This window comes from Muscardinus avellanarius (genome assembly GCF_963383645.1).
Source record: "Muscardinus avellanarius genome assembly, chromosome: 12".
Taxonomy (NCBI): Eukaryota; Metazoa; Chordata; class Mammalia; order Rodentia; family Gliridae; genus Muscardinus; species Muscardinus avellanarius.
This window is the reverse complement of record NC_137798.1, coordinates 8,415,984-8,428,865: the sequence shown is the minus strand read 5'-3', so window position 1 is coordinate 8,428,865 and position 12,882 is coordinate 8,415,984. Positions and strand designations below refer to the sequence as shown.

At 43.5% G+C, this 12,882-nt stretch overlaps 1 protein-coding gene across 1 annotated transcript in view; it reads left to right on the top strand.

The window, feature by feature from the left end:
- The window catches only part of GALK2 (galactokinase 2), a gene marked incomplete at both ends in the record, with an annotated part of 111,725 nt that overhangs the window by 4,710 nt on the left and 94,133 nt on the right, over positions 1-12,882 (top strand). The window contains 2 exons of the mRNA XM_080707019.1: positions 713-801; positions 7,059-7,182. Of these exons, the coding sequence (XP_080563145.1) occupies positions 713-801; positions 7,059-7,182 (213 nt within the window). The remainder of the gene's footprint in view (positions 1-712; positions 802-7,058; positions 7,183-12,882) is intronic.

The window sequence follows — 12,882 nt, the reverse complement described above, 5'->3', positions numbered from 1 at the left end:
ATGTTATTTAGGAAGTAACAATACTGACTGTCCTGGGATTTTTTTTTTATTTTAATTTTCTTTGGTGTGGTACTGGGGATTAAACCCAGGGGCATTCTACCTCTGAGCTACACCACCAGCCCTATTTTTTGTTTTTTATTTCAAAACAGGGTCTCACTAAGTTGCTGAGGCTGGCTGCAAACTTACGATCTTCCTGTCTCAGACTCCCAAGCATGGGGGACTACAAGTGTGCGCCAACATGCCTGGCTTGTCCTGGGATATTTTTTTTTTTTTTTTTTGGTGGTGGTACTGGGGTTCCTGGAAACCCTTCTACCCCTGGGCTACACTCCCAGACCTATTTTTATACTTTTTTATTTGGAAACAGGGTCTCTTAAACCAGCATGGCTGGCTTTGAACCTGTGCGATCTTCCTGTCTCCGCCTCCTAAGTGCGGGGTGCGCCACCACACCCGGCTTGCCTTGGGATTTTTAAGGTAGTGTGTCCCTAAAAGAATTTGCCTGCTTATTTTTATTTTTTGGAATAATTAGTAGTGGAAGACACACGATGTGTGTGCAGCCATGGGTGTGCACATGTGGGTGTGCATCTTAGGGGTTTTCTTTTTCTTTGTGGTGCCAAGGATCAATCCCAGGGTTTGCACATGCGGTATTACTGGCCTGTCTCCCCAGTCCTTTAGGTGAGCTCTTGAAATATTTTACTCTTTCTTTTTTTTTCAGATTGCTGAAGCTAAAGAAGATGTTTAACTCTAAGTTTGGATCCAATCCCAAGTTTTATGTTCGAGCACCAGGAAGAGTCAACATAATAGGTATTTCAAGTATTTCTTCTGTTAATTTTTTTCACTCATCTTTTAGTAAGATCCAAATTTTTGTTAATATATTTCTTGTTAATTTTTTTCTAAAATAGAATATTTCACTTTTACATATGGAACATTCTTTACGTTCATCTTTCCTAATCCATGTTATTAATGCTGATTTTGTCCATTCATTTTTTTTTTTTTTGGCAGTACTAGAGATGGAACCCAGGGACATTCTACCGCTGAGCTATTCCCCCAGCCATATTTTATTCTTTATTTTGAAAAACAGGGTCTCACTAAGTTGCGGAGGGACTCATGAGTTGTTGAGGCTGGCTGAGAACTGGTGATCCTCCTGTTTCAGCCTCCCAAGTACTGGGAGTGCAAGCGTGTGCCACACACCCGGCTCCGTTCATTTTTAAAATTTATATTAATTTAATATAAATTTTAAAAATAATAGTTAATATTGTTCTCATGAAATATGGATTTTTTTGGTACTGGTAATGGAACTCAGAGGCATTCTACTTCCAAGTTATACCCCCAGGCTGATTTTACTTCCTTTATGGAAACAGCGCCGCACTTGGTTGCTCAGGGCCTCACCAATTTGCTGAGGCTGGCTGAGAACCTTTCATTCTCCTATCTCAGCCTCCCAAGTACTGTGATTAGAAGCATGAGCCACTACCCCTGGCTAGGATGAAAACGTTTTCTGTGCCACCGGTTAAAAATTTAAACTCTGGCAAGTAATTTTGATGGCTTCCATTGACTCATTGGGTTAGAGGATACTTAGAAACCTCATAATTCCTTGCTTTGAAAAGTATGGTTTTGGTTGTTCACGTCTGCTCTGGAGGTTTTACCAGCCAGGCCTACGAAGGAGCCCAGAAGCCCTTTCCAATGGAACTGGCCTGTGTCCAGCTTAGCTGAATGGGTACATATCTAGCAACCTTCAAGCGGCCCAAGATGGACATCCCAGTGACAGAGGGAAGACCACTGCCCATCATCCCACACCTGTGCTCACGGCCCCTGGCTTTTATTTGCTTATTTATTTTTGTGGCACTGTACTGGGGATGGAACCCAGGGTTTTTGCTTTGTTTTGTTTTGTTTTACCTCCAGGCTACACTCCAAGACCTATTTTATATTTTATTTGAAAACAGTGTCACCGGGCGTGGTGGCGCACGCTTGTAATCCCCACGCTTGGGAGGCAGAGACAGGAGGATCGCGCAGGTTCAAAGCCAGCCGTGCGCGCTCGCTTAGGAGACCCCATTTCCAAATAAAAATGTAAAAATAGGTCTGGGAGTGTAGCCCGGAGGTAGAAGGGCTTCCAGGAACCCCAGTACCACCAAAAGAAAAGAAAAGAAAAGAAAAGAAAAGAAAAGAAAAGAAAAGAAAAGAGGGTCTCACTAAGTTGCTGAGAGCCTCACTAACTAAGTAGCTGAGGCTGCCTTCGAACCTGTGCAATCCTCCTGTCTCAGCCTCCCAAGTGCTGGGATTACAAGTATGAGCCCCCACACCCGGCATCCCTGGCTTTTAGAGTTCTCCCACTCCACAGACTTCCGGTCCTACTCTCCTTTTACCTCGACTCTGACGTGGGAAAGATACATAAATGAAAGCCTTCTAAACTGAGGCTAGAGCTGAAGATAAAAATTATTTTTGAGAAACATTAGTAGAGAGCTTGTCCTTGTGCAGAAAAACAAAACATTTTATGCTGCTTTAAAATAAGACTAAATAATCTTAGCAGTGGCATGCGTGTGACCTCTATTTTATTTCACTTGTGCTAGACAAGAACTTCGATCTTTGCTTACAAGGTTTTAAATAGTATTGGCGCTATTCCAAAACCAAGGTTTCTCAATTCTTTTACCACCATCAACGTGAGCATCCTCTCGTCACAGTGCAGAAGCACCTGTTGGCCCTCGAGTCTGCCAAGGCTGTGGCACCTAAGGCCTGCTTGAGGTCCAAGGGACAGAAATCGGGCATGCTCTGTCACCTAGTCCTGTAGCCAGTGCTTCAGGCCTTTAATTTTTGTTTGTTTCTTTTGGTAGGGGAGTGGGAAGAATGAAAATATTTTCTATGTAATATTTTCTTTTTTTCTTTCCTTTTTTTTTTTGGTGCTACTAGGGATGGAACCCAGAGGCTTTCTACTTCTGAGCTATACTCCCAGACCTATTTTATATTTTATTTGGAAACAGGGTCTCACTAAGTTGCTGGGAGCCTCACTCTGTAGCTGAGGCTGGCTTTGAACCTGCGCGATCCTCCTGTCTCAGCCTCCCAAGCGCGGGGATTACAAGCGTGCGCCACCACGCCCGGCTCTATGTAGTATTTCCTATGTAATAGGATTTTCTACTAAAACAGGCCTTACTCCTTCATGGAACTCATACCTTCCTGAGGAAAGGAAATAAAATGCCTTTTTATTTTTGCGCACATGCAGTTATTGTTTTGACCACTGTTTCAAATGTCTGTGAGTTCTGGTTTTATTTATTTATTTATTTATTTATTTATTTATTTATTTATTTATTTATTGGTACTGGGGTTCCTGGAAGCCCTTCTACCTCTGGGCTACACTCCCAGACCTATTTTTACATTTTTATTTGGAAACAGGGTCTCCTAAGCCAGCGCGCGTGGCTGGCTTTGAACCTGCGCGATCCTCCTGTCTCTGCCTCCCAAGCACGGGGATTACAAGGGTGCACCACCACGCCCGGCTTGAGTTCTGGTTTTAGATACTTGTCTAAAACCATCTGGTCTATAGAAGGAACTGATTGCTCCATAAGGAGGGAGGTTGGGGTCTCTTGAGGTGAAGGGGTTGGGAAGCTGGACCTTGGACTAGGTTGTGTGCTTTGGGGCTGCAGGATGTTTGTTGAACTGGGAAGCAGAGGGGGCCAGGTGCAGAGATCTTCCGTGGGGAGCAGAGTGTCTGCGAGGGTCGTAGGTGGAAGTGGATAGGAGGACCAGCAGTGGCTGAGCCTCAGGAGGATGGGAGAGGGCGTGGGAATACAGCACAGGAGACCCCCACCCCACATCGGAGGACCCAGAGCAGCAACACCCTTGGAGAAGACCCGCTTCACTTGGTTTGGGCGGTAGGAGCTTCCTGAGAAATAACTCTTTTTCTACTAAGTTTGCTGGCTGTTTTCACGGGGCATGGGGGAGCAGTTTTAAGTGATTCTAATATGGTTAATTCGTGCAGGGGGTGAGTTTCAGTCTTTGTTATGAGCATCATTATAATTTCTATTAAAATAGTGAGGATATGATAGTTTTGTCACCTTCCTTGCCAACAGGGTCTGCTCCCTCCTATCCAGGGCTTTTTAGACAATCGGTTTTAACAAAGGGAGTAATCATTATTTTCAGAAGGCTGCATATACCACAACCTTTCCTGATGGGACGAGTGCTTCCCTAGAGCTCCGCACATCTGAATATGTGTTTTCTGCTTGTCCACATCATCTTTTTGAAGGTGACTGGGGAGAAATATGACTTTGAAAACCTGCTCTCTATCTAGCATTGCCATCCACAAAAATCTCCATTATCCCATCTTAAAGAGAGTTTCAATGTAGAAACAAGACTTGTTCCCTATATTAATTATGCTGTTAAAAGTGTCTTCTATTGCCGGGCGTGGTGGCGCACGCTTGTAATCCCCGCGCTTGGGAGGCAGAGACAGGAGGATCGCACAGGTTCGAAGCCAGCCGTGCTGGCTTAAGAGACCCTGTTTCCAAATAAAAATATAAAATAGGTCTGGGAGTGTAGCCCGGAGGTAGAAGGGCTTCCAGGAACCCCAGTATCACCCCCCAAAAAAGTGTCTTCTATTAATTTTGTGTTTTCTACTCGATTAATATCTGCCAGAGGAACAAACAGATATAAAAATATGTGCCAGAGAAGTAAAGGATCTTGCTTAGCGCATGTTTCTTGAATTTGTTATTTTGTACTTGAGTCTTATGGATGATGACCTTGAGCTTATATGGTAATGGGAATAAAACATTATGGCATAACAGGAGAAAACTTCTGCCGGTGATTTATAGGGGAATTGAAATAAAAAGGAGAATAGTTTGTTTCCTGTATTTGCTTATACATTAAAAGTCTACTCTGCAACTCAGTGAGACCTTGTTTCAAAAACACAAAGAATAAAAAATTGGGCAGGCCAAGGGGTTAGGCCGGTGCTGGGGCCAGTGAGGCCGGCATCGGAGCCTGCCTTGAGGCAAGGCCGGTACTGGGGCCTCCGAGGCCAGGATAAGAGCCTGCCGAGGGGTTAGGCCGGTGCTGGGGCCAGCGAGGCCGGCATCAGAGCCTGCTTTGAGGCAAGGCCGGTACTGGGGCCTCCGAGGCCAGGATAAGAGCCTGCCGAGGGGTTAGGCCAGTGCTGGGGCCAGCGAGGCTGGCATCGGAGCCTGCCGTGAGGCATGACCAGTGCTGGGGCCTCCGAGGCCGGGATCGGAGCCTGCCGAGGGGTTATGCCGCTGCTGGGGCCAGTGAGGCCGGCATAGGAGCCTGACGTGAGGCAAAGCCGGTACTGGGGCCTCGAGGCCAGGATAAGAGCCTGCCGAGGGGTTAGGCCGGGGCTGGAGCCAGCGAGGCTGGCATCGGAGCCTGCCGTGAGGCAAGGCCGGTACTGGGGCCTCCGAGGCCAGGATAAGAGCCTGCCGAGGGGTTAGGCCGGTGCTGGGGCCAGCGAGGCCGGCATCGGAGCCTGCCTTGAGGCATGACCAGTGCTGGGGCCTCCGAGGCCGGGATCGGAGCCTGCCGAGGGGTTAGGCCGGTGCTGGGGCCAACGAGGCCGGCATTGGAGCCTGCCATGAGGCTAGGCCGGTGCTGGGGCCTCTGAGGCTGGGATTGGAATCCTGCCAAGGGGTTAGACCGGTGCAGGGGCCAATGGCCAGCATCGGAGCCTGGCGTGAGGCAAGTTCACTCCTGCGGCCTCCAAGGCCGGGACCAAAGCCAGCTTAGGGGTTAGACCGGTTCAGGGGCCAGCGAGACCAGAACTGGGGCCTCCCATGAGGCAAGGCCGCTGCTTGAGCCAGCGAGGTCTGGATCAGTCCACTGAGTAGCCAGGCCACTACTGGGACCATCAAGAGTGGGATTGGTACTTGCAATGCAGCATGCACAGAGAAATATCGCAGAAAATATAAATCAGACGCTTCTCTTAATCAGCAATAACTAGGAGGAAAAGGGCAACAGGAAGAGGTTGACATATAGAAAGGGCCCTATAGTGAAGCAACTAATGTGATCAATCAGAGGGTATGTAATACTGGAGGACGGAGCCTCTTTAAAACGCAGGAGGTACATAAACAAATGTATCAAAGTAAATCACCAAAGAAGTGTGGGATGGAGGGAGGGGGAGGGAATGGGATGGGGGCTGGAGGAGGGCTAATTGGATGATGTGTGCTTGTATATCCTCTCAAGTCTTGTACTCCAATGTGATTGATATATGACTACAATGCACCAATTAAAAAAATAAATTAATTAAAAAAAATTGGGCAGGCGGTGTAGCTCAGAGGTCAAATGCCTCTGGGTTCCATCCCCAGACCTGCAAACAAAAAACAAAAAGCAAAAAACCCCAAAAAGTATAAAAATATTTTTTCTACCTTCTTTTTTCTCCCCTAGCTCTCTCTAGCCCATTACACCTGATCAGTGCTGATATATTGCTAGACATTTGGTTAGGCTCAAAGATAAGCAAAATCCTTACCTTTATTAAGAAAGAGTGTGAAGCTCAAATGACATTAATATAAGGGAGAGTATACTTAAAGCTTCAATTGTTCACATTTAAAATGTTAATACAAAAGCAATGGAGAAAGAACATAAATTTTGAAAATAATTAGCCAGGCGTGGTGGTGCACGCTTGTAATCCCAGTATTTGGGAGGCTGACGGTTCGCGGACAGCCTCAGCTACTTAGCGAGGCCCTCTGCAACTCAGGGAGACCCTGTTTCAAAATAAAGAATAAAAAATAGGGCTGGGGGTGTAGCTCGGCGGTTGAATGCCTCTGGGTTCCATCCCCAGACCCACAAAAAAAAAAAAAAAGAAAGAAAGAAAGAAAAAGATCATTATGAATTAGAAATCGAAGAAAAAGGTCTAAGATTAAAAGAAGTCCAAGTAACAGAAATGTACATTTATGGCTAGCAGAAGCTCCTGGCTTAAATACCTAGGGGAAAAGAACACTGAAAAACTCTCTTCATATGGTATTTTTTTTTTTTCTGTTAAAGCCTGACTCATACTTAAGTTTTTTCTGTGTCAACATACTTGGATGTGTTTGTTTTTTATACGGTAGCAATGATAAACGATGTTGTTTTTTTTCTAGGAGAGCACATAGACTACTGTGGGTATTCTGTTCTTCCTATGGCTGTGGAACAAGATATGTTAATAGCCGTGGAACCTGTGAAAACACACACTCTCCACCTGGCCAACACAAACCCCCTGTATCCGTAAGTACTTAGGATTGCAGTGTGCGTGGATTGTGATGGAGGGTGGTGTTTAGACCCAAATGGACTCTTTAGAAGATATAATTTTAGAGTACACCATGCAATTTATTAATGTTTTATGCCTGATAGTTGAAATAATCCAAGGGCACTATTTAATGCTTGTTCACGGGTTCATTCCTTTAAGAGACATTTCCTGAAGACTTACCATGTGCTTGCAGAGTCTTAGGTCCAAGCTATACAAAGATGGAAATAACTGTTCTTTGCCCAGAAGGCACTTATCACCAGCTCTATTTTTATTCTTTATTTTTGAAACAGGGCCTTACTAAGCCATGGAGGACCTCACTAAGTAGCTGAGGTTAGCCGTGAACTTGTGATCCTCTTGTCTCAGCCTCCCAAGTACTGGGATTATAAGTGTGCATCACCACACTTGGCTTATTATTATTATTATTATTATTATTATTATTATTATTATTATTTTCTGTTTGGCGGCACTGGGGGTGGAACCCAGGGGCATTCTACCTCCGAGCTACACCTCCAGCCCTATTTTTTGTTCTTTATTTGGAAATAGGGTCTCACTAAGTTGCAGAGGGCCTCACTAAGTACTGAGGCTGGCCGCGAACCAGTGATCTTCCTGTCTGAGCTTCCCAAGTACTGGGATTACAAGCATGTGCCACCATGCCTGGCTTTATTATTACTTTTTAATATAGTGAATTACTCTGATGAATCTCCCTTCCTCTCTCCCATCTTTCTTTTCTCCCTCTATCTCTCTCTTTCCCCTGCCCCCTTCTCTCTCTGTCCTGGGGCTTAAACCCAGGGGCATTCTACTTTTGAGCTCTACCCCAGCATTTAAAAGCCCCCCTTTTTTGGCAACAGAATCTTGCTAGGTTGTTGAGGGTCTCACTAAGTTCCTGAGGTTAGCCTTGAACCTGCGATTTTGATGCTTCTGTTTCAGCCTCCCAAGGACTGGGATGCGTGCTACCATACCCTGCTCCTCTGATGGGCTTCTAATGTCAAACCATCCTTGTGTTCTTGGGACAAGCCCTGATTGTATATTCATACATAACAATGTTTTGCATTGCATACTGATGTTTTGGCCAATGTTGAATTGTACATATTCAACAATTGTGATCCTATGAGATTATAATGGAACTGAAAATTCCCATGGTCTACACTATGTTTGCGTTTTAAGCCAATTATCCTTGCAAAAAAAATTTTTTTTAATTAAAAAGTGTATACGTAAAAATTATGGTAATCTAAGTTTAGCTCATTGAATTAAAAATTAAACAAATGTTGTGAAGTCTAAGTGCGGAGGTTTTACAAAGTCTGCTCATGTACAGCAATGTCCTTGGCCTTCACACTGCTTACCACTCACTCACTCAAAACAACGCCCAGTCTCGCACGCTTCAGCCATGGTAGGTGCCCCGTACAACTGTAGCCCTTTCACCTACAGTATTGTTGACTGTACCTTTTGTATGTTTGGATATGTTTTGGTCCATAAAAACATTGTTATTACAATTCCTTCAGTACAAGTGTGTAGCATAGAAGTGAGGCGGCATAAGTGTGCAGTAGTGCAGTAGGCGATACCCTCTAGGCTTGTGTAAGTACTGTACACTCAGACAACGTGTTTGCACAATGAAAAAATGCCTAATGATGCACTGCTCAGAAAGCACCCCGTATGGCTGGGTAAATTCCACCGGGTATACGTACCGCACAGTTTCTGTCACTTACAGGGAAATGGATGGAACTGGAGAACATTATGCTAAGTGAGAGTAGTCAGTCTCAAAAAGTAGGAAATAGATGCTCTCCCTAATATGCAAAACTAAGGAGAAACTGGATCATAGGAGGAACTCTAGAAGAAAGGAGAGAAACCATAGATGAGGAAATAAGGAGGCCTAACGGGGGGTGATGGGGGGAGGAAGAGAAATTCCCTAATGTACGTGATGTACATTCACAAACATCCCACAGTCAATCACTGAGCCGAAAATGAGAAGGAGGGAGGGGGAGGGATTGGGGCGGGAACTGGGGGAGGGCTGAATGAGGGATGTGTGCGTGTGTGCCTCCGCCATCTTGTACCCCATTAAGATGTATGACTACAGTGCACCAATAAAAAAAGTTTTTTTTTAAAAAGAAAGTATCCCTATAATTAAATGATGCATCACTGTATTATGATAGAATTCATTTGCAAGTTAGAGAAGAACATATAGTTGGCATACTATATTTTTGACTTAATTTTGTTTGGAAAGTTTGCCTGCAATGATGTTAATTCAGCAAGTATTTTTTTTCTTTTTTTATTGGTGCATTGTAATCATACCAGCAAATATATATATATATATATATATATATATATATATATATATATATATATATATATATATATTTTTTTTTTTTTTTTTTTTTTTTTTTTTTGGTGGTACTGTGGGTGGAACCCAGGGGCTTTTCTACCTCTGGGCTATACTCCCAGACCTATTTTATACTTTATTTGGAAACAGGGTCCCACTAAGTTGCTGAGAGCCTCACTCAGTAGCTGAGGCTGGCTTCGAACCTGTGTAATTTTCCTATCTCAGCCTCCCAAGTGCTGGGATTACAAGCGTGCGCCACCACGCCCGGCTAATACCAGCAAGTATTTTTGATAAGGTACTCTACCAGGTTGTAAGATACGCATTTACTTTTATTATTTTTCTTAACATTTTTTACTTTTATATGGAACTTATTGCATGATTTTACATAAGATGCTATGCAAAATAGATGTTATCAACATTTTGGACCCTATAAAGAAAATCTTAAATGATCTGGAACACAATCTTGTGTCACTGTTTATGAATATTTGAAAATGGGTGCAACATATTTTCTCATATTTATTTACCCCAAATGTACTCACCTTTCCCTACAATTGTGAATATACGGTTTCAGAGGAGCAGATCCGAGAGACTTGGCTGAAGGAGGATTTGGGAAATCGTTCCAGGAGCAGAAGTGGAGGAGCAGGAAGGGAGCGTGGGGAGGTGGAGGTCAGTGATGGAGGCAGCGGGCCCTGCTGTAGGCCAGGGACTTGACTCCCCAGAATGCAGCGCGCCGACAGACTTGTCCATTGAGCAGTGTGGGTGCAGTGTGTGGTGCGCCATAGTTCTCTTATCAGTATGCCAGTGACGACATGTGAATAATTTCTGGTTTGACGCTTTCATAAATAATGCTGCTATGAACACTTATAAGTAAGTGTCTATGGGAGCATAGATTTTGGATTTCTCAGTGAATACCGAGGAGTGGAACATCTGGTTTAGCGATTTAGGAAACCATCTGTTTGCCAAAGTCGTCGCACCGTGTTCCATTCCTGCTGGTGGTGTATTAAAGTTGAAGTCGCCCCATGTTCTTGTCAACAGGTCTTCTAAAAATTTTTCCATGCTCATAATATAGAGTAGTGTCACATTTTTTATTTTTAATTTCTTAACTAATAATATCAAACATCTTTTCATGTACTTATTTGCCAGACAGATATCTTCTTTGTCAAATGATTTGTCTTGTCGGAATCTTCTGCCCATGTTTCCTTGTTTTCAGGATACGTGTTCCCCTGTTGTCAAGTTTCTAAGTATCTCATACTTTTGATACTGTTGTTAGCATTAGATTATCTGGTCCCATATCAGAGACACACAGATAAAACATTTGCTGGAAGCATAAGTGAATGAGTTAGTACAGTGTATAAATGGAAGGTTTCAGTGAGTCATATCCGCTCATTTTCAGGAATTTTATTCTCAATATTTTGTAACATGGTAGCAGGAGTGGAACAACCCTATGGGTAACAGAATGCAGGAATGCAGTTGGTGGAGAGAAGAGTGCCTGCTTCTGAAACCCAGGAAAAGACTGAGCAGGAAGGCGAGACAGGGGCACTTGAAAGAGAAGAGATGAAAAGCTAGCCGGGCGTGGGGGCGCACGCTTGTAATCCCAGCATTGGGAGGCTAAGGCAGAAGGATCACGGTTTGAGGACAGCCTCAGCTACTTAGTGAGGCCCTTTGCAACTCAGTGAGACCCTGTTTCAAAATAAAGAATAAAAAATAGGGCTGAGGGTGTAGCTCGGAGGTAGAATGCCCCTGGGTTCTATCTCCAGTACCACAAAAAAAAAAAAAGAAAGAAAAAAAGAAAGAAAAAAAGAAAAGCTAGTTAAAGAGTATTTTTTTATTATTTTATTTTATTTTTTAAATTTTTTATTGGTGCATTATATTCATACAGAGTATTTAAAAAAAAAAAACAGGCTTAGGCTCCACCCCCACCTCCGTGGGAATGACTGATACTCGGCACCCATGTACTTTGTGTCGCTCACTAGCTCCCTACCTCTGTGCATCCGCCCTCTTCTACTTTTCCCAACACATACCTTCCTCATCCCCTTCTGGTTTTCTTTTCTTTATGCCTTTCAAGATCTCCTCTTAGCGGGGAACAGAACCCATCAGATTTGTTGACATAACTTTATCTTTTTCCAAATTCTGGGATCTCTCTTTGACTGTATCTAAGTGCTTGTGAGCTCGAGTCAGGCTGGGTATTTCTGGAGAGTCACTAAACCTTTCGGAGCTTCCTGGAAGACCTTTCCTTTCCACCCAGTGCTGACTATAGAAATACTAACCTGTCAGCGTGAGAGCTATCTCAGATTACACACTGTCACGTAACATTACTGCCGCTAGTGATTTGCGTTCATATCTTCCTGGCTACATTACAGACTCTTAAGTAGCAACACCTTTGTGTGAATTGCACACTTAGCTGGCCAGTCATAGAAAAAACTTTAATAGAGATGATGTACCCATGTTACTGAAGTTAGATAATACACAGAATGTACCTGTCTCAATGACTAGCTCCACCAGTCATTAGGTGTTGAGAACGCTCCGCCAGCACAGGGGATGCTGTCGCATTTCCCCCCCAGTTTGGTTGATCCTTGCCCGATTCACATATTTTATCCTTTGGCTAATTTAGAAGCCCATCTGGATGTTTATCTTTCATTTTGAAGTATTTTTTTGACTTACAAATAAGTCATAAAAATAGTACAAAGAATTCACACCTATCCCTGGATATATCCTCCATGTGTTAGACCAAGGAACCCCATGTCTCTCTGATCATTTTGAATATCTGTGTTCAGGTGGTATCGGACAGGTTTTTCTGCCATAAAGTTACTCTTTTTTCTTCTTGTAATTAATAAGTATCCAGTGGGGGGAATACTTAGGAAGTCTATTTAAATATCTCGCTTCTCATCAGACTTTGACTCGCTAATCTGAGCATCCATTGATTATTATTTCCCGACACGATTATTGTGGAATTCTCCACGTAGTGGTTTTTCAGTTTCCACCATTTCTTCTCTGTCTCTTAGTTGGCATTTTATTATAAGAAAGAGTTTCTTCCCTCGTCTTTCATTTATCTCTTTATCCACGTGTTAATTTCTACCCAGATTCACAGAATCTTAGTTTTCCAATGGGTACGATCGATTAAATAATTATTCGTTTTGCTCTTTATTTTCTTTTTCTTAAATTCTACAGATGGTCAAATTAGATGGATGGTCGAGACTGGAGGGAAAGCGGGGGGTTCAGTGCTCCTGGTTGGGGGTCTGCCAAGCAGCTGGCCCCGAGGATACAGCGTTCGTACGGTTTGCACCAGATTAACGAGGACCAACATGAAAGAGAAAATGGCTGTGGATTATGTTAAAATACATTGGTTCCTCTCATTTCAGGAAAT